The sequence below is a fragment of the Galeopterus variegatus genome, unplaced genomic scaffold, assembly GCF_000696425.1.
Source record: "Galeopterus variegatus unplaced genomic scaffold, G_variegatus-3.0.2 Scaffold1492, whole genome shotgun sequence".
NCBI classification, from domain to species: domain Eukaryota; kingdom Metazoa; phylum Chordata; class Mammalia; order Dermoptera; family Cynocephalidae; genus Galeopterus; species Galeopterus variegatus.
In genome coordinates, this window is record NW_007727603.1 from 102,830 (window position 1) to 121,842 (window position 19,013).

The 19,013-nt window shown below is 36.7% G+C and overlaps 1 protein-coding gene across 1 annotated transcript in view; it reads left to right on the top strand.

The window, feature by feature from the left end:
* LRP6 (low density lipoprotein receptor-related protein 6) overlaps positions 1-19,013 on the top strand; it is a 115,708-nt gene that overhangs the window by 79,856 nt on the left and 16,839 nt on the right. The window contains exons 13-17 of the mRNA XM_008577326.1: positions 1,814-1,819; positions 4,149-4,345; positions 6,261-6,472; positions 7,420-7,610; positions 16,131-16,340. Of these exons, the coding sequence (XP_008575548.1) occupies positions 1,814-1,819; positions 4,149-4,345; positions 6,261-6,472; positions 7,420-7,610; positions 16,131-16,340 (816 nt within the window). The remainder of the gene's footprint in view (positions 1-1,813; positions 1,820-4,148; positions 4,346-6,260; positions 6,473-7,419; positions 7,611-16,130; positions 16,341-19,013) is intronic.

A 19,013-nucleotide genomic window follows, 5' to 3' on the forward strand; every position in this document is an offset into this window, starting at 1 on the left:
TTAAGTGCTATATTAGTCCATTTCTTCTGCTTATAATAAAATACACGGAACTGGGTATTTTGTAGAGAAAACAAAATTTATTGCTTATAGTTTCAGAGGCTGGAAGTCCAAAGTCCAGGGAACACATCTGGTGAGGATCTTGGTGGTGGTAACAGTGACTGAGGGGTCTCACATGGCAGAAAATTGTGGAGCAGAGAGAGACTAACATTTCTTGTGCTCTTCTTTTAAAGCCCTCAGAGCCACACCTCTCACCACCATTATTAATCCATTCACTATGGCATGGCCCTACAATCTAATGACCTCTTCAAGGCCCCACCTTTCAATTGCCATTATTGGATCTCCCCACCCCCCTTACACTGTCACAGTGGGGACTAAGTTTTGGGGGTGTCTAGTACCTGGTACATGGTAGGCACTCACGAAATTATTGTTAAATAAGTGAGTAAAGAAGCAGGACAGGATCTAGAAAAACACATGTGCTTTACCGCTTAACACCTTTGTGATCTTGGAAAAATTACTTAACTTTTCTGAGCCTCAGTTTGCTCACCTGTAAAATGGAAATAATTTTGAGGATTAAATAACATAGATTATGATGTGTGATGTGTTGGAGGTCCTTAGTAAGTGTTTGTTTCTTTTCTTTCCCTCCTCTTAATTTTATTCTCTTACTTTCAAAATCATGGCTACAGGACTCTCCTTTTTGTCTAGTGCTTGTTTGTTTTTTCACTTATTCTTTCAACGAGTATTTACTAAGCACCTACTGCATACTGGGCAAAAGTGAAAAGTATAGCAGTCAATAAAATAGACATAAAACCCTGCTCTCCACAAAGCTTACAATTCCATCAGGACAGATAATGTCCTTAATAAACTGTATCAGGGGTTAGATGGTGTAAGTATTATGGAGAGAGAGATTAAGAGCAATAAAGGGTGATGGTGCCATGGATTGCAATGTTAAATAGGGAGATCAGGGAAGAACTTACTGAAAAAGTGACATTTATGTCTAGCATTAAGGAGGGGAGGAAATGAGCTGTGTGGCTTTCTGAGAGAAAACCTATCAAGCAAAATGGGGCAGCAAACTGCAGGGAGCATGTCTGATATGTTAGAGGATCACCTATGAGGCTAGTGTTGGCTGGAACAGAGTAAATAAAGCAGTTAAGTCACAGAGGAAACAGGAAGCCAAGTTGTGTACTCCCTGTTCACTACTGAAGTGGCCTCTATGGCACCTTTGAGCAAATTGAGAAAAGATGTCCTCTCTGAGCAGGTTTAGCTCCATAGATGGCATGGCTTGTCTAATGAAGTGTACACTGGATTTCAGTCTCTACTTAGTAGTCATGGCACAGTGCACAAAAATGGCACAGTCATACATGGTGGAATTGGCCTTGTGTTTATTTTATTCTTACCCCAAAGCAACACTGTCCTTAAAACTACAGGTGAACACTTTTGTCTTAAAAAGAGAGCTAAAAATCTCCCTGCTGCTTACACCTCATCCTCCAACTTCTGCATGTTGCTGTCTTCATTGTGAGAATTAAAGTCTCAGACAACCTGATGGGACAATTTTTAAAGCACTGTTCTTCAAGAGATGTGGGAGTGGTGTTTAGAGTTTACTTAAATTGGAAAGGATGGATATAAGCTTTTAAAATGGTATATTCTGTGTTGCTGTAAACACTGACTGACTTGTAAATAAATTAAAACATTAGCTTGCTCTTGAAAGAAAGTGAGCCGAGATGCCGGCTACCATTCAAGCTTTATTAAAGAAAAAAATCTGCTGGGCTGTGCTCAAAGTAGCAGGCAACCCAGGGCTACCCTGGAAAGGGGACAGCACCAGGTATGGGGGTGGTAGAGCTTATATTGGTATGTTGGCGCCAAGAGCTGGGTGATACCGTCAAAGAGGGTCATTATGCTAATGTGGATCGGGGTGGAGAACTGCATCCTTGCCGAAGCAAAAGGGGCTTCTGTTTAGGTCAGGAGGCTTCTCGTAAAGGGAAGGGAGGAGGGGAGAGGAGGAGGTGGGTGGCGCCAGGTGCCATTTTGTACTTGGGCTTGTCTAAAGTGGCGCTGGTTATGTTGCAGATCTATTACCTCTTAGAACTGTTCAGCCAATTAATTGTAATTGTTAATGTCTTTGAGTAAACTTTTGGAACAAGCATTTGGCTTTATATTAATTCACATTTCTAGAACAAGATACACACCTAATTGTGGAATCTTATTGAAGGTTAAAGTCTTATTGACTTAGAAAAAGTATGCAGCAAAAGATACTAGGAACCATATATATATATATATTTAATTGCTTCCCAAGCAGGAAAATTTAGGAATTAAAACTCTGGGGTCTTTGTTCTAAGTCTTATTGTGTATCTTAGTGCAAGTGGTACTTATTCTGTTGGAAACTTATAATTTAGAGCCTTTTTTTTTCCTTGATTTACTAAGAAAGTAGTACTGCCAGAAAATAATTCTTTTACAAAAAAATAAAACAATGATGGGAAACTTTTTGTCTAGTCTGTGTGACGTGTTTTGACTACTTAAGACATGGACTCTGCTAAAATTGCTAAATGTTAAATCAATATGTGGTGGACTCCAGGTGATGGAAATTTCTGGTAGCATCATTGGGATACTTTCTAAATCTTCCAAGCTGGGTGTGGGCTTTTAACCAATGAAGACCTGAAATAAAGCAGAATTTTAATGTTGTGAATACAAATGAGTTCCTTTGGGATTTAAACCAATATACATTTGAATGTAAATGTAAAGTAAGTTGAAGAACCACAGATAATGGTGCTGTGAAGAATGGGGCACAGGGGAAAATACAGCAAGGAGTCCTGGCTTGGCTTTTTATGTTTTATATCCCTGAGAAGGACAAAATTCTGCTGGATTTTGGTGATGACTGAGCACCAAGAGAATAGAGTATAATTATGGAATTTATATATATATTTTAATGAGAATATAAAAAATGTTATTGCACTTTAAAGTTGTTGGTAGTACTCTCAAATGCCTTTCTGTTCTAAATATTTTCCTATATTAAAGATGACTACATAGTGATCAGAAGACTAGTCCCTGGGAAAGGGAAGTGTTGTCTCTGTTGCATTTTCCTGTTTCATGAATTTAGGGATCAACTTACCATCAAAATAGAATTTTTTTTAGTGAAAATATAAATACAAGGTTTGTTAAGATTAGAGATAATGAGTGTAAAGCATCTGTTATTAGTAGTTTTTTGGTAATTTTTACCTGTTCCCTCTCTGCAACCATCACATACATACAAAGCAAAATCAAGCCTGTATCTGCAGCCTGTTTAATCTGTGTATATTTAATCCCTGTTAATACTAACTGTATTACTGCTACTATTGTTAATAAAAATAGTTATTTTTATTTTACATTTATATAATGCCTTGCAATTTTTAAAGTATTGTTACATATGTTGTAAAATTCTTATAGCAACTCAATGAGAGGGACAAGATAGCTATAATTTTCATTTTACAGTTGTGTAAATTTTGACCCAGAGAGGTTCAATGACTTAGTAGTTCAGATCAGATGACTAGATAGAAGGCTGAGAAAACCAGTCTTAAAGTTTCTGCTTTGACCTATGGAAGACCAGGCTTCCTTTTACCCACTACATTCAAGAGTTAGGTTACCAGGGAGTTTGGTTATTCACTTGGTAGACTAGGAGAATTTTATACATCTTTATCAAATGCGTCATTAAATCAAGTCATCTGTGGTATTTTTGTGGACAAGAGGGAGAAAAATAGGCTAGGTGGCTATGTCATTGGATAAATTCATAACCGGATTGGTAATCAGTGCTGATTAGTGTCACTCTGAAGGGAGCTTCTGGGAGTGTGCCAAAGGATTTTGTCGCCCACCTTACCTGTTCAACATCTGTGTCTGTTTTGTATGATGCATGCAATCTTTGGGTGATACAAGACTTAGAATAACCGTATTTCTTGCTCTTTTTTTTTTTTTTTTTTTTTTTTTTAAGCCCCTACCACTTTAGATAGGTTGGGCGGAGCAGGGGATGGCAGGAAGGAGTGGGACCCGACCAGTGGCTCCTGAGGTTAATGAGCTCATCTGTCACCTTGGAAGCTGGCCCAGCTCTAGAGGGGAGCCCCGCAGGGCCTCTGCAGCAGGCTCCCCTGTGCTTGCCAAGCAGCTGCCCCCACTCTGTATTCCAGAAACATTCCTGCTCTTCAGTCAAAAGAGTGCTATCAACCGCATGGTGATTGATGAACAACAAAGCCCTGACATCATCCTTCCTATCCACAGCCTTCGGAACGTCCGGGCCATTGACTATGACCCATTGGACAAGCAACTCTATTGGATTGACTCACGACAAAACATGATCCGAAAGGCCCAAGAAGATGGCAGCCAGGTAATTCAGGGCTCAGTTCAAAGTCCATTGCTTCTAACTGGAGTAACCAACCATCCTGTTTCACCTAAATCTTGATTCTGCTTGTGTGGGGGAGGTGGGGACTGAAATTCTGGACCTAGTAGCTTTTTTCCCCCCTCCTGATGATCTTTTCTTTGAGGAAACAACTGTTTGATGATGATACTGGGATGAAAATTGTATTAGAATACCTTAAACTAATATATTTGTAGTGACTTTGTCACTGCCACCCACATCAATTTATGTAATCTTTTTCCTTATGATTCCATTTGTATGGAGTGTTTGAAGCTTTGAAATCAAATAGGCTTTGGTTCTGATCCCATCTGTATTGCTCACTAGGATTCTTATGAACGTCTTGTAGCTGAAAGGAATGCAAAGCACAGAGCCCTTACCTGTTACATAATAGGGACTTGATAAATAACGGTTACTTTACTAACCATTATTCAAAAGGTTCAAAGGATAGGGAACATATAACACAATTTCAGTAAAATTAAAGACATCTGGGATATGTTATCATTGATCCAATGTTTTTTTGGTTAATATTATTTAGTAATTATGGGATAGGAATGAAGACATTATCAATAAATCTTTCTGTGCTTACATACCAGTCATGGATTTACATACTACTGCCCATACTTTGCTTTCTTTCTGTGGCCAAGCAATCTTAGATTGGGATTATTAGAAATAGTTATTTGTTGTCTTCCTTATAGCAATGATGTTAAGTTGGATTTTGAATGTATTAAAATTTAGGGACGCTAACTACTATTTTTTGCTATGTCTTATATCTCACAATAAGAGCAAGGAGTTAATATATTTAGGGCTACTGAGAGATCATTTAGGGGTAGAGTCATAGATGTGTATTCCAGATGCACCTTACAATATATAGGCCAGTACTAATGGGCTAATAACTATTAGATAAAAATTATAGTTATTAAACATCCAAGCACATGGCAGATATAGTCATGTGTCACTTAATGACAGGGATATGTGGTGTTAGGTGATTTCATCATTGTGTGAACACCTTAGACTGTACTTGCACAAACCTAAATAGTATAGCCTACTACACACTTAGGCTGTATGGTATGCTGTTATAATCTTATGGGACCACTGTTATATTTGTGGTCTGTTGACCAAGAAATGTTATGCAACACATGACTGTAAATCAGGTAACCTTATTAAGTAATATGTTACCTCAGAGGTACCAAGTAAATAAAATATAATTTATTCAGATGGAGCAGGTGGACAAAGCCTCTCTTTTTGCTTGATTTTGTTAAAAAAATGTTTTTGGATGTGGATTTGAGGATCAGAATGATTGATAGATTTCGTTTGTAGCCTCGACTTGTTGCTGTTTTCTCTAAAGCAGGGTTTCTCAAATTCAGCACTGATGACATTTTTGGGCTGGATAATTCTTTGTTATGAGGGGCTGCCCCGTACATTGTAGGATGTTTAGTAGCATCCCTCGCCTCAACCCACTAGATGCCAGTTATACCCCCATAGTTGTGACCATCAAAAATGTCTCCAAACCTTGCCAAATGCCCATGGGGGGCAAAATCGCCTCTGGTAGGGTGTGGTTCTAGACACTGTTGTCTGCAGTTTACAGGAGACAGCTGCCCCTTCTCACTTCCATCTCTAATCAAGTCATCATCAGGTTCTCAGAGCCTGTCTCAGCTAATCTGTCCTCAGCTCTCTCTTCTGCCTCAAGTCATGATATCCCAAGGGAACATTTGCAATGCATGTTAACAAGTGCATTACCCATAAAAAATGTCAGTGAGAAATGCTTCTTAAGACTTGAGAGACCCTTCTCAGGTGTATGACCACATAGGTGTAAGCGTTGTGAGTGATTGCCTCTGGGCTTTCATTAGGAATCTAATTTTCTGTGTGTGTCTTTTTCTTTCCCTAGGGCTTTACCGTGGTTGTGAGCTCAGTTCCGAATCAGAACCTAGAAATACAACCCTATGACCTCAGTATCGATATTTATAGCCGCTACATCTATTGGACTTGTGAGGCTACCAATGTCATTAATGTGACAAGATTAGATGGGAGATCAATTGGAGTGGTGCTAAAAGGCGAGCAAGACAGGCCTCGAGCCATTGCGGTAAATCCAGAGAAAGGGTATGTTACTCAAGTGGCATTCAGATATCTTGACATCTAGACCCTCCTCAACTTTCCTTTTCAGCCAATTATTTATTGCCTTTAAGTGTCCTGTGTTCCAGTGAGCAACTCAATATTCTCCATCCACTTGCCCCTATATTTTCTTACAGCTTTCTTGTATTTTCTCTTATTTTACAGCCTAGAGTTTCCTTCTTTGTTCACTATTGCTTTAGTTTTAAATTTCACCTGTACCTCCAGGGCCATTTAAACTGCCACATCCTCCACATAGTTTTCCTTGATACATCCCACTCCCAGCCAGATGTGATTTTCCCTTCTCCTGAATATTCAGCACTCTATATCTGTGCCTCTCTATTTACACTTAGTCCTTTCCAATTTACCTTACACTTAACTGTTTTTTTAGTTTTAAGTTCCTGTATGACAAGAACTAACATGTCTTCTTTCATTTAATACAGAATTCTGCATTTAATAAATATTCAGTACTTAACCGCATCTGAATGAATAAGGAATTCCTAAGGAAAAGTAGCTTACTTCAAAAGAGTTACAGGAAAGGGATGAGAGCTATAAGTTAAATATAAAAAATGATTCATATATGACTTAATTTTTAATTATCAAATGGGCTAATTGGAAAAAGAATTTAGAAATTTGTGTCCCAGTTTCTCTAGCCACTGATCTTTAATTTATTGTGTTATTCTGAAAACATATTGTACGCCTGTGTGATACTGTTTTATTATTCTCTGAATGTTAGCTTCCTAAGAACTTCTATGTATCCTTTGTTACTATTGTTGAAAGTAGTAAAAGTATCTTGTGACATATTTAAAAAGTTTATTTTAAAACATTTAAAAATAAGGTTTAAAGATATTATCTACCTCCATTTGTCTTAATCATCAAGAATATTATCATTTTTTATGGTTTCTTCAGTAATTTATTGTTTCCTCCTTCCTTTTCAGGTATATGTATTTTACCAATCTTCAGGAAAGGTCTCCCAAAATTGAACGGGCTGCTTTGGATGGAACGGAACGAGAGGTCCTCTTTTTCAGTGGCTTAAGTAAACCAATTGCTTTAGCTCTTGATAGCAGATTGGGCAAGCTCTTTTGGGCTGATTCAGATCTCCGGCGAATTGAAAGCAGTGATCTCTCAGGTACCCAAGAAATGTGTTTCCTTATTTTTATTTGAATTTTTGGGATGGTTTACCAATAGCATTTGTATTTTTCTTGCATTATATTATTTTTGTGCATATTTCTTTACACTTTTATTCACTAAATGTAGTCAGCATCAAGTTGATTGGGAGAGGAGCTTTTTTTTTCAACCATCAACATAATTACTCCCTCTGTTTTCTAATTACTTGCCAGTTTTCTTGATCTTGGCTCTGTAAATAATATACTTCTAATGTGTCTCTTCTCCTTTCCTAATTCTTCTGCTCTAGTTAGGGTTCTCATCATCTTTGGCCTGAATTCTAGCCTGCTTGGTTTTTTCCCTGCTGATTTTTCCCCATAAAAGTTTACGCATGGCTCCTAAATTAATTTTCTGAAGCATGGTTTCTAACGTCACGACTTCACTTAAAAAATCTTCAGGGTAGTCTCATAACCTGCAGGCAAAAAGTCTAGTTGTACATTTAAGTTGTTATAAGTTGGTATTTGCCTTTCACAAATTCATCATGACTTTTACATTCTTAATATTCTAAACAGATTAAATCATTTGTTGGTCTTAAGACACACTTTTATTTTCTCATTTCTTTGCAGTCTGTAATCATAGTTACCTCCCCTACCCCCAATTTCTGATATCCAAATACTTTGTCCTCACTTATAGTCAAGGGAATGAAATTGAAGTAACACGCTATTTATTTGTGTCTCTGAGTGGCAAAAATATGTTAAAGTTCATTATACCCAACATTAGCCAGAATGGTAGAAAATGACATGTTCTCCTGTGCCTTGGTGAAATTGGAAATTGGTAGAACCTTTATGGGGAGCAGTTGCCAGTAATTATCAAAATTTAAAATATGCATTCCCTTTGATCTGGCAACTTCCCTTTTTTGATAGCTGTCTTACAGAAATACCCAAGGGTACAAGGGTATTCACTGAGCATTATTCGTGATACTCTTTTCATGGAGAAATACATTCTAGCATATCAGTATATGGACTATTACAGTCATTTAAAATGAGAGTAAGGTAGATCTGTGTGCACTGACATGCCTGGCACTGTATATGCTTTTCCTTATCTGATCACCTGTATCTGTTATATCATCTCTAATTTGTACAATAATTATTGATGTCAGTGTTTTAACTCTTTTTAGTTAATTAGAGATGAGTTTTCCTCCTCCATTCCTTTTCTTTCTCTTCATTTATGATGTTTATTTTTTGTTTTTAAAGTAACACGTGTTCATTAAAGAAAGCTTAGAAGATTAAAAAAAAACATTATCTGAAACATTATTAATAAAACTTTAGTGAGTTAACTTCCATTTTTTTCTGTGCATGTTTTTTTTTCACCCCTAATTATGAAATGGTTCAAACATACAGAAAGTATAGAATACCTGCCATCCAACTTTGTGAAATCTTATAGTGTTTGGCCATATTTGCTTTAGGTCCTTTCCTTCTCTTTACTTCCTTTGAAATAAAACTTTAGAGATAATTTTGAAGCCTTTATGTACCTTCTGCAATTCTATTCTAGTCTACCTGTCTTTCCCAGCGGTAACTTTTTTTTTTTTTGCCATGCGTGTTTTTGGGTGTGTACATGTGTATTTATTTTACTTTATAAACTTAATATAAATAGTATGTATTCTTTTGTAGGATTTTTTTTTTCAGAAATAGCATGGTTTTGAGATGATTCATGTTATTCACAACTGTCATTTATTTTTAATGCTAAATAGTATTTTATTATATGACTGTTATATAATTTCTCTATTCTGCTATCTATCTAAACTGCTGTTTCTAGTTATTTGCAATTAAAAACAGTGCTGCTGGGAGTGTCCTTGTGCACACATTTCAACATTTCTTTGTGGCCTAAAACTAGTAGTGGAATTGCTATGTAATATGGTGCGTATATATCCAGCTTAACTAGATATATCTGTATTGCTCTCCAAAGTGATTATACCAATTTAAAGTCTCATTTACCCCACCAGCAGTATGAGAGTTGCCACTCCAGCATTTAGTATTGACAGACTTCTAGATTTTTACCGGTCCAGTAGTTTAAAAGATAGTATCTTATTAATCACATTTTTATTTCCCTGTTTGCTGGTGAAGTTGGACAAAATCTTTTCTACATTTATTGGTCATTCATGTTTCTTCTGTGAATTGTTTTTCATAGCCTCTGCACATATTTCTTTTTCTGATCTCTAGAAATTCTTTATGTATTCAGAGGAAAATTAGCATGTTTAAGAAATTCAGTCTTTTTATCCATGACTATGGAGTCATTTTAATTTTGGTCTTGTTTAATACTTTTTAGTACATTTTTATAGTTTTCTCTGTAGTGACCATGTACTTTACTTGCAGATTCATTAGTCATCTTTTGCTTCTGGTATGAGATGAGGAACCCAGCTTTTTTGTCCATGTAATGTTGAATCAGTTTTTCAACACAATTAACTAAATAGTCCATCTTTTCTATTGTTTTGAGATACCACTTTTGTTATATATGAGATTCTTATACATACTTGAGTCTGAGTCCTATTGCATGAATCTGTTCTGTTGCATAGATCTATTAACCTATGCCATTACCATGCATTTTTCCTGAATTAAATCCAACTTGTTTATGATGCATTTTTAAAATGCATTGCTGAAATTGGCTTACTGGGGAGATTAGCTTATAATTTACCATTCTTAAGCTGTCTTTAGTTTTGGTATTGGAGTTATATTAACTTCTTAAATATGTTGGGGAATATTCCCTAGTTTTCTAATCTCTAGAGCAGTTTTTATAAGATTAAAATGAGTGTTATCTTAAAAGTCTCTTGATGCGGGCCGGCCCGTGGCTCACTCGGGAGACAGTGGTGCTGATAACACCAAGGCCACGGGTTCTGATCCCATATAGGGATGGCCGGTTAGCTCACTGGGTGAGCGTGGTGCTGACAATACCAAGTCAAGTGTTAAGATCCCCTTACCGGTCATCTTTTAATTAAAAAAAAAAAAAGTCTCTTGATGCTTAGGAATTCTTTATTCATTCTAGATATGAGTGCTTTGTCAAAAGTAAGTGTTGCATAAATTTCCAGGTTTTTGGTTTACCTTTTTTACTCTCCCAGTGGTATCTTCAGATCAATAATGTAGTGCAGTTTATTAATTTCCCTTCATTGTTAGCATCTTTTATGTTCTGTTTAAGAAATCTTTGCTGCAAAGTCACAGATATTTTCCTATGAGTTCTGCCCCCCCTAAAATTTCTTTTATTTATTTATTTATTTAGTTATTTATTTTGCAGCTGGCAGGTACAGGGATTGAAGCCTGGACCTTGGTGTTATCAGCACCATGCTCTAACCACCTGAGCTAACTGGCCAGCTCCTTCTAAAATTTTTATTTTTAACTTCTTGTTTAAATTTATAATCCATCCGGAATTTATTTTTGTGTATAGCATGAGGCAGGTGTTAAAACTTATTTTTTTTCCACATTACTGTTTGATTCAGCATTATTTATTGGAAAGACCATCCTATCCCCACTGCTTTCTAGGGTCGCCTTTGTCATAAATGAGGTGACTATATTTGTGTTTGTTTCTGGACTCTGATGTTCCCTTGGTCACTTTGCCTTTTACTTACATGATATTATACTGTCTTAATTATTATAACTTTGTAATAGGTTTATCTACATCTTTAATATTTCTTCAAGATTATCATGGCTATTGTTGACCCTTTGCAATTTCCATATACATTGTAAAATCAGCTTTAGAGTTTCCATTCCCCCCCCCCCCCAAAAAAAGGCTACTAGGATGCCCATCATGTTTGTATTAAATTGATAGATTAATTTAGAGAGAATTTTTATTTTTATAATACTAGTCTTTCAAACCATGAACATAGTATATACTTTAATTTATTTAGATCTTTAATTTCGCTCAGTGTTTTATAATTTTTATTGTGGAAATCTTGCCTGTCTTTCATTAGTGTCATTATTCCTTGGTATTTGGTGCTTTGGAATGTTAGTGGTAAAAAGTATTCTAAATTTTTAATATTTCATTTTCTAAATGTGGCTGGAATATAGGAACACAGTTGCGTTTTTTCCCCATCTGGCATATTGAGCTTGTACCCAGGGACCTTGCTAAATTAACTAATTTTTAGGGTTTTCATAACAGAATCATGTTTCTGCAAATAATGAGAGTTTTATTTCTTCCTTTTTAGTCCTTTTTCCTTTTTGCCTTTTTACACTGGCTGGGACTTCCACTACAGTGTTAAATAGAATAATAATAGAGTCTTTGTCTCTGTTTTTGTTTTTTCTTGATCTTGGGGGAAGCATTTAGTACTTTGTGATTAGATGTTATGTTTCCTATGATTTTTCTGTAGATAACCTTTATCAGATTAAGGAATTTCCCTCTTTTGCTAGTTTGCTGGAATAAATCAAACTTAGCATGATATATTATTCTTTTTATACATTGCTGAATTTGATTTGCTGATTTTTTGTTTTAAGATTTTTTTCACCTATGCTCATGAGAAAGATTACTCTTTAATTTTCCTTTCTTATGAAGAAGTATTTGTTCAGGTTTTGCCATCAAGGTTATACTGGCCTCTTCAAAAGAAATGTTTCCTCTCTTTCTGTATTCTGAAAAAGGTTAGTGTTGTATTGATTTTTTTTTTTCTTCTTCCTTGTATATTCACAGATAATCATGTGCTTTTATCATGGGATCTTTTTCTATTTCATATTTTAGCTACTCACAGAGCCTTTCATAGTCGATTGGTTTGTTGAATAAACAAACATGTCTTTTCCTTGTTGGTTCCATTGTTTTACTTATACTCCCTTCCTCACTACCATCAAAGTAGATCAGGTCCTTACCATGTCTGGGGTCCTGCAGTGACACTGCTGACTTCTTTTTTTCCCACTTGCCCACTTGAGACCATCCTTCCATTACCACTAACTATATCTTTTTTTATCACTCTTTTTTTAGTGTTTTAAATTGAATTTTAATTTTCATTAAAGTGATCCATGTAAATATTTCTGGAAATCAAATGGTTCTACCTGGCTTATAATGAAAAACAAGTCTGCTGCTCTGTTCCTTCCTGCTATCAGTTCCCATTCTCAGAGGCATCTTCTTTCACTTATCTTAAAGTAACTTGCTTAAAACTCCTATTTCTTGATTTTTCAATTTTAGACATCGTAAGTTGACTTCCTTTGACGGAAGGTAAAGATTTTGCTATCTTAAACCATATATCTCCAAAATAGTCATATGAATTTTCCTCCTGTCCTCCCAGCATAGTTGTGAACTTTCCAAAACTCAAGGTGTAAGTTTCCAGATAGAAAGAACCAAACTAGCAACCAGTGCCATAATTTTTAAATCCATACTTTATTATTTATGGCTATGAAAATATTATCATTAGCTACATTCTCTTCTATAACTTTTTTCTCCCTGTAGTTAATACTTGTCTAATGTAAATAGGTTTAATACATGCAAATGTATCAAGCAATTCATCTTTTTTACTTTTCAGTTGAAAGCATACCTCCCAGATTTCTTTATCATCTTGCTTCAGTCTGGATTTCCTTGCTTTCTAGGTCAACTTCCTTTCTCCATCATCCTGGGAATGCACTTGCCCATCTCCTTGGTGCTGAACCTGCTGTTTTCTGGACTCCATTTCTTCTGGTTAATTCCCTTTTCTTGATATAGACCATCTTCTAGTAGCTTCTTGAACGGGGGCAAATAGGAGGTTAAAATTCTTGATCTAGTTTGCTATTTTTTTTCTCCTCACACTTGGTTGATGATTTGGTTATTTTCATGTGTTATAGCTATTTCTCTCAGAATTTTGAAGGTAGAGCTCCAGTGTCTGAGCATCTCATGTCGTTGGGAAGTTTGATGTCATTGTGATTGCCGACTCTTCATATGTGGTCCTTTATTTTCCCTCTAGAAGCTTTTAACATCTTCTCTTTTCCCCCCAGTGTTCTAGAATTTGATAATGTGCCTTTGTGTGATCCCTCCCTTCCTTCCTTTCTGTTTGTTTCGTTCTTTGCACTGGTTACTAGATGGGTCCTTTACCTTCTCTTCCCTCCCTCCCTTCCTTCCTTGCTTCCTTCCTACTTTCCTTCTCATTCTCAAACTGGATCTTCTTGACTGTAAATGTATTTTTGTCTGCTCTTGTCCATCTCTTTGTCTTTTTGTTCTGCTTTCTGGGAGAGCTTCTCAAATTTATCTTCCAACTCTCCTGTTAAACTAAAAAAAAAAAAAAAAAAAAAAAAAAACCCGGGGGTAAGGGTTTTATTTTCCAAGGGCTTTTTTTTTTTTTTTCTTTTTGGGGGAGCTTTTCAAAATTTTTTTCCAAACCCCCCTTTTAAAAAAAAAAAAAAAAAAAAAAAAAAAAAAAATCCAGGTGTCATGGTTTTAATTTCCAAGGGCTCTTTTCTGTTTTTGGAATGCTCTGCCCACTCAAAAGCATCCTGTTCTTTAAGTTTATTATTGCTATTGATTTGTTTTCTTCTTCTTTTAATTGTGTCTTTTTCTCCAAGTTCCTTTGTTCTGCTTGTCTTGAGCTTCAAATTTAAAGGTAGTTTTCTTTAAATATTTGATGATCCTTAGTTGTTTGTTTATATATAGTGTGAGTCACTAAAATTGCTGACTTATGCATTGCTGCCACTTGTGACACAATTGGTTTCTTATAGAAACCTGGCTCTTTTCCAGCGGGACTCCCAGATGACACTGTTCGAAATTCTTTTCTTTTGAGTACTTTAGACTTTAAAATTTTGTTTTTGTTTTTCCTATAGGGAAGTCTTCTAGTCTCCTACAATAGGATGAAAGTAGGCTACCTGCTGTTCTTGAAGGGTGTTGGGGAGGTCCTCACCAATTAGAGAATAGACTTTGAAGTAATTCCCCTGTGACATCTCATTTATGGCACTACTTCTTCAGAAAACATGTCTTGATTTTTCTGCCAGAGTAAGGGAGGAGATCCTTGAGCTGCATAACTTCTTGTATATATTTTCAATTAATACTCCTCTTTCAGCCCCAGCTGTATAACTCTTACCTTTGTTCCATTTTAAAGTACCTGGTGCTTGCAGTTCTGAATTAAATGGCTTTACTGGCAACATTTAGCTTCCTCTAGGCTACTGTGTCATTATCCCTGGTCTGTCTGTTTACCTACTTACAAATTTTACATTAGTTTTTTGCTCTTGTCTACTCTTTTCTTTGTCTTTAGGGATAAACTATTTCTTGATTTTTCTTTTTTGTCTTTTTTTGTGACCGGTAAGGGAATCACAACCCTTGGCTTGGTGTCGCCTGCACCGCGCACAGCCAGTGAGCGCACCGGCCATCCCTATATAGGATCCAAACCTGCGGCGGTAGCTCTGCTGCACTCCCAAGCACCGCACTCTCCCAAGTGCGCCACAGGGCCAGCACTTGATTTTTCAATTTTAGACATCATAAGTTGACTTCCTTTGACAGAAGATAAAGATTTTGCTATCTTAAACCATATGTCTCCAAAATAGTCATATGAATTTTCCTCCCGTTCTCCCAGCATAGTTGTGAACTTCCTAAAACTCAGGGTGTAAGTTTCCAGATAGAAAGGACCAAACCAGCAACCAGTGGTTACCTTTTTTTTTTTCCCCCCACACACCATTTTAGTAGTTTAGGAGGGAGCATAAGTAAACTTGTACCTAATCTACTACGGATCTGAATGTTGGTAGAGGCAATGCCTTCCCATCTGAACTATCTCCCCACTTTTCTCCACTTATTAAAATATGGCATTATGCTTGCCTCTTTCCTGGCACTTTCCTTGATATTTCCAAAATAAAAGCTAATGTCTTTCTTTGATTGAACTCATGACTTAGGAACCACAGAAACTTTGTATAAATATTTGAAGAACTATTAGAAAGATTTATTTTTGAATGAGGGACAAGCTACGAGTGAAGGTGAGCAGGGTGTATTGACACAGATTTCAGTCCACTGTTTGAAAGAACTTTCTCACTGTCCATCAGGGGAACAAGGTCCCTCATCAGAATCTTGATAGCTCTGTCTCTGAGATGTTGTAGAAATAATTCTTACCTTGAGGTGAGGCTTGAAGCAGGTAACCTCTGACTCAGTGATTTTTTTCTAATCGTGTTTGGAGAAGCCAGTGGGGTAAGGGTACAGTTGTTCTTCATATGTGCCTCAGGTGTACTCAGCAAGTGGGGGACGCCAAGATTACAAAACTCTGGGCTTACCACCCCTGTTTCCCCTGGACAAGCGCCATTTTCTGTTAGGGTTTTTCATAAAATTTAATTTGAAAAATGGACTCTGCTAGAAAAAAGTTAAGAACTGCTGTAAGTTCTTTCCTGTGGTGTGAACTGGAGTATTTATTGTATATCGGGCAGTCATTTGCTCTCGATTGCACATGAATGCCTAGTTTGTTACTGACTGTCTGGTGTGTGTTTATTTTCTCAGCATGATTTTTAAGTTTTGTGGTAGAGAGCTTTTATTTTCCTTTTCCATATTTTTAGAATCTAACTGGTATTCAGTAAATAATTGTTGAAAATATGATTTGACCCACATGAATCATTTCTGCTGAATGTTCCTTTCTAAGGTGCCAACAGGATAGTATTAGAAGACTCCAATATTTTGCAACCTGTGGGACTGACTGTGTTTGAAAACTGGCTCTATTGGATTGATAAGCAGCAGCAAATGATTGAAAAAATTGACATGACAGGTCGAGAGGGTAGAACCAAAGTCCAGGCTCGTATTGCCCAGCTTAGTGACATCCATGCAGTAAAGGAGCTGAACCTTCAGGAATATAGTAAGTGCTGATGGGGTAATGCTATTTTGAGGACTTATGTTTGTTGTAAGAATTTAAGATGTACTTTTGTGTCTTCTTAACCTCTTTTATCGTTAAAATTTTCGTGCAGTATTAGTTTTGCCTTTTTTTTTTTTTTTTTGTCTTTTGTCTTTTTCCGTGTCCGGCAACGGATCGCAACCCTCAGTGTTGCCCCCGTACCGGACCGGGGACCGGCAACGGGATCGCAACCCTCGGTGTTGCTCCCACGCCTCGCTCAGCCAGTGAGCGGGAACCGGTCTGTATGTGGGATCCGAACCCTCGGGCGGGAGCGCTGCCGCGCTTCCCAAGCGGCACACTATCCAGTGCGCCACCGGGCCGGCCCTTTTTTAACTTTTAAAAACTTTTTATGCTTTTAAAGCCTTATCAGACTAACCTGGGAGCCTTTTTAAATGAAACATCGTATGACCAGGAGTGGTGGAAAGGTGCATGGTCTTGCTTATTTTAAAAAAATTTCTCCGAGTGAAGTGTCTCTGCTTGTCATGCCTTCTCTTTATCTCCTTCAGTTCCTTTGAGAATACTGATAGTATATAAAGCATTTATTTCTTTTCTTCCCTCTGAACTCCCATATTTTGAACAAAAGTAAAAATTATATCTTATATAATGATGAATATAGTAATCATGGATTAATCTTATTCTTAAGCAAAAGCAAAACAAACTAAAAATTAGTGTAAACATGGAGAAGACCATGTTTAATCAGTCAGTGCTTGGGTTTTCTCCCCCCTCTTAGATAAATTTTTCAAATTCCAGCTTAGAAAAGTGGCCATAAATTTTTTTTATTTTATTGAAAACTTTTGAAAATGGCTAATTCTCTTGCCTTGTTTCTTGTTAATACATGTATTAGTCCGTTTTGTGTTGCTATAATAGAAATTCCTGAGACTGGGAAATTTATAAAGAACAGAGGTTTATTTGGCTTATGATTCTGGGACAGCTGCATCTGGCACAGGCCTCAGGCTGCCTCTACTCGGTGGGTACAAGCAGATCACATGGTGAGAGGAAGCGGGCGGGGGGGGTGCCAGGGTCTTTTAAACAACCCGCTCTTGTGGGAACTAATAGAGTGAGAACTAATTCATTAAGCCTCCCACCTAGGGAGAGCATTAATCCATTCATGAGGGATCCACCCCCATGACTACTCAAACAGCTTCCGGCACTGCCACATTGGGGATCAGATTTCCACATGAGTTTTGGTGGGGACAACACAACCAAACTCTGTCAATACCTGTTTGTCACTAAAGTACCCTCATAGCAATCACTATTATAGGTCTCTCTTGATGGTGCCAGGAATGCTAATGTTAAATGGAGTACTAGGGAGAGAACTGTTGAAGCTCGTTTACTTTCCAACATGATGCTTTCAAACCAAACTGAAGAATGAAAGAATAAAAGGAGAGTGAAGTAATGATTGTTCGAATGTTCATTATGTTGCCACCATTTGTGAACTTAGAAGTATAGTTAGAGGTGTTTGAGAATTAGAAAGAATTGTCATTTTCTGTTGTGATATATAACTCGTGCTGAACATTTAATAGAAATAAGGTAATGATGATAATACCTAAGTTATTTATCCCATCGATATACTCATGAATATTTCATTGTGGAAGATCCTCAGTGGAGATTTTTAAAATTTCAGGGAAGAGTTTCTTATATAACTCAACTTTTAAATATAGTCTTTTATTTGGAAAAACATCTTTTGAAATTTCTAACGTTAAAAATGAAATTTTTATCAAAAGTATCGTAGAATTAAAAGGTTGAAAGACACTACTATATAGGTTGTATATTCTAATATAATGAGTGCTGTGGGTTGAATGTGTCTCCCAAAGGTTCATGTGTTGGAGACTTGATTTCCATTGTAATAGTGTTAAGAGGGTAGGAAATCCTATTATGGTAATTGAAAGGTAGGGCCTTACAGAGGTGATTAGGTTGCAGACACTGTGAATGGGTAAACCCATTGATGGTTTCATGGGTGGTAATGGGCATGGTTCTGATGGCTTTAAAAGGAGAGCAAGTGAGGAGGTTCACTCTCTTGCTCATCATTTACCATGTGACACCTGCGTCACTGTAGAGCCACCACCAAGAGCCCTCATCAAGTGTGTTCCCTGTACTTTCTACTTCCCAGCCTCCAAAACTATAAGAAATAAATTTTATTTCTTTATAAATTTCTCAGTTTCAGGTAACTGTTATAAGCAACAGAAATGGACTAATACCGTGAGTAATGTCTCTTTTGGACAATATGCTCATTTGTAGATAGCTGTCTCCCTCAGTCTCATCAACACAAACTGAAGCAGGACTGACGTTATTGTAGAAGAGACTCAGATAATAAGTGGTGGCTGCGTTAGATGTTGGTATTTTGTGATGACAAATTTCAAGTTGCTTTTAACACAAGCTAAATAAAAAATTCAAAGCAATGATTTCCTTAAAAACAACTTGTGAAACAGACTTTGAAAAGTTGCCTAATGGTTTATTTATTTAACTTAGCCCAAATATGAGAAAATTAGACATTTGTAATATTTATTGCAAGTTACCTTTTGTCTTTATCTTTCTGGTTCAGCCAAATGCAACCTTAAGTTTTTTCTTCCAACAACTCTTTTTTTTTTTTTTTTTCTTTTGTCTTTTTCCGTGTCCGGCAACGGATCGCAACCCTCA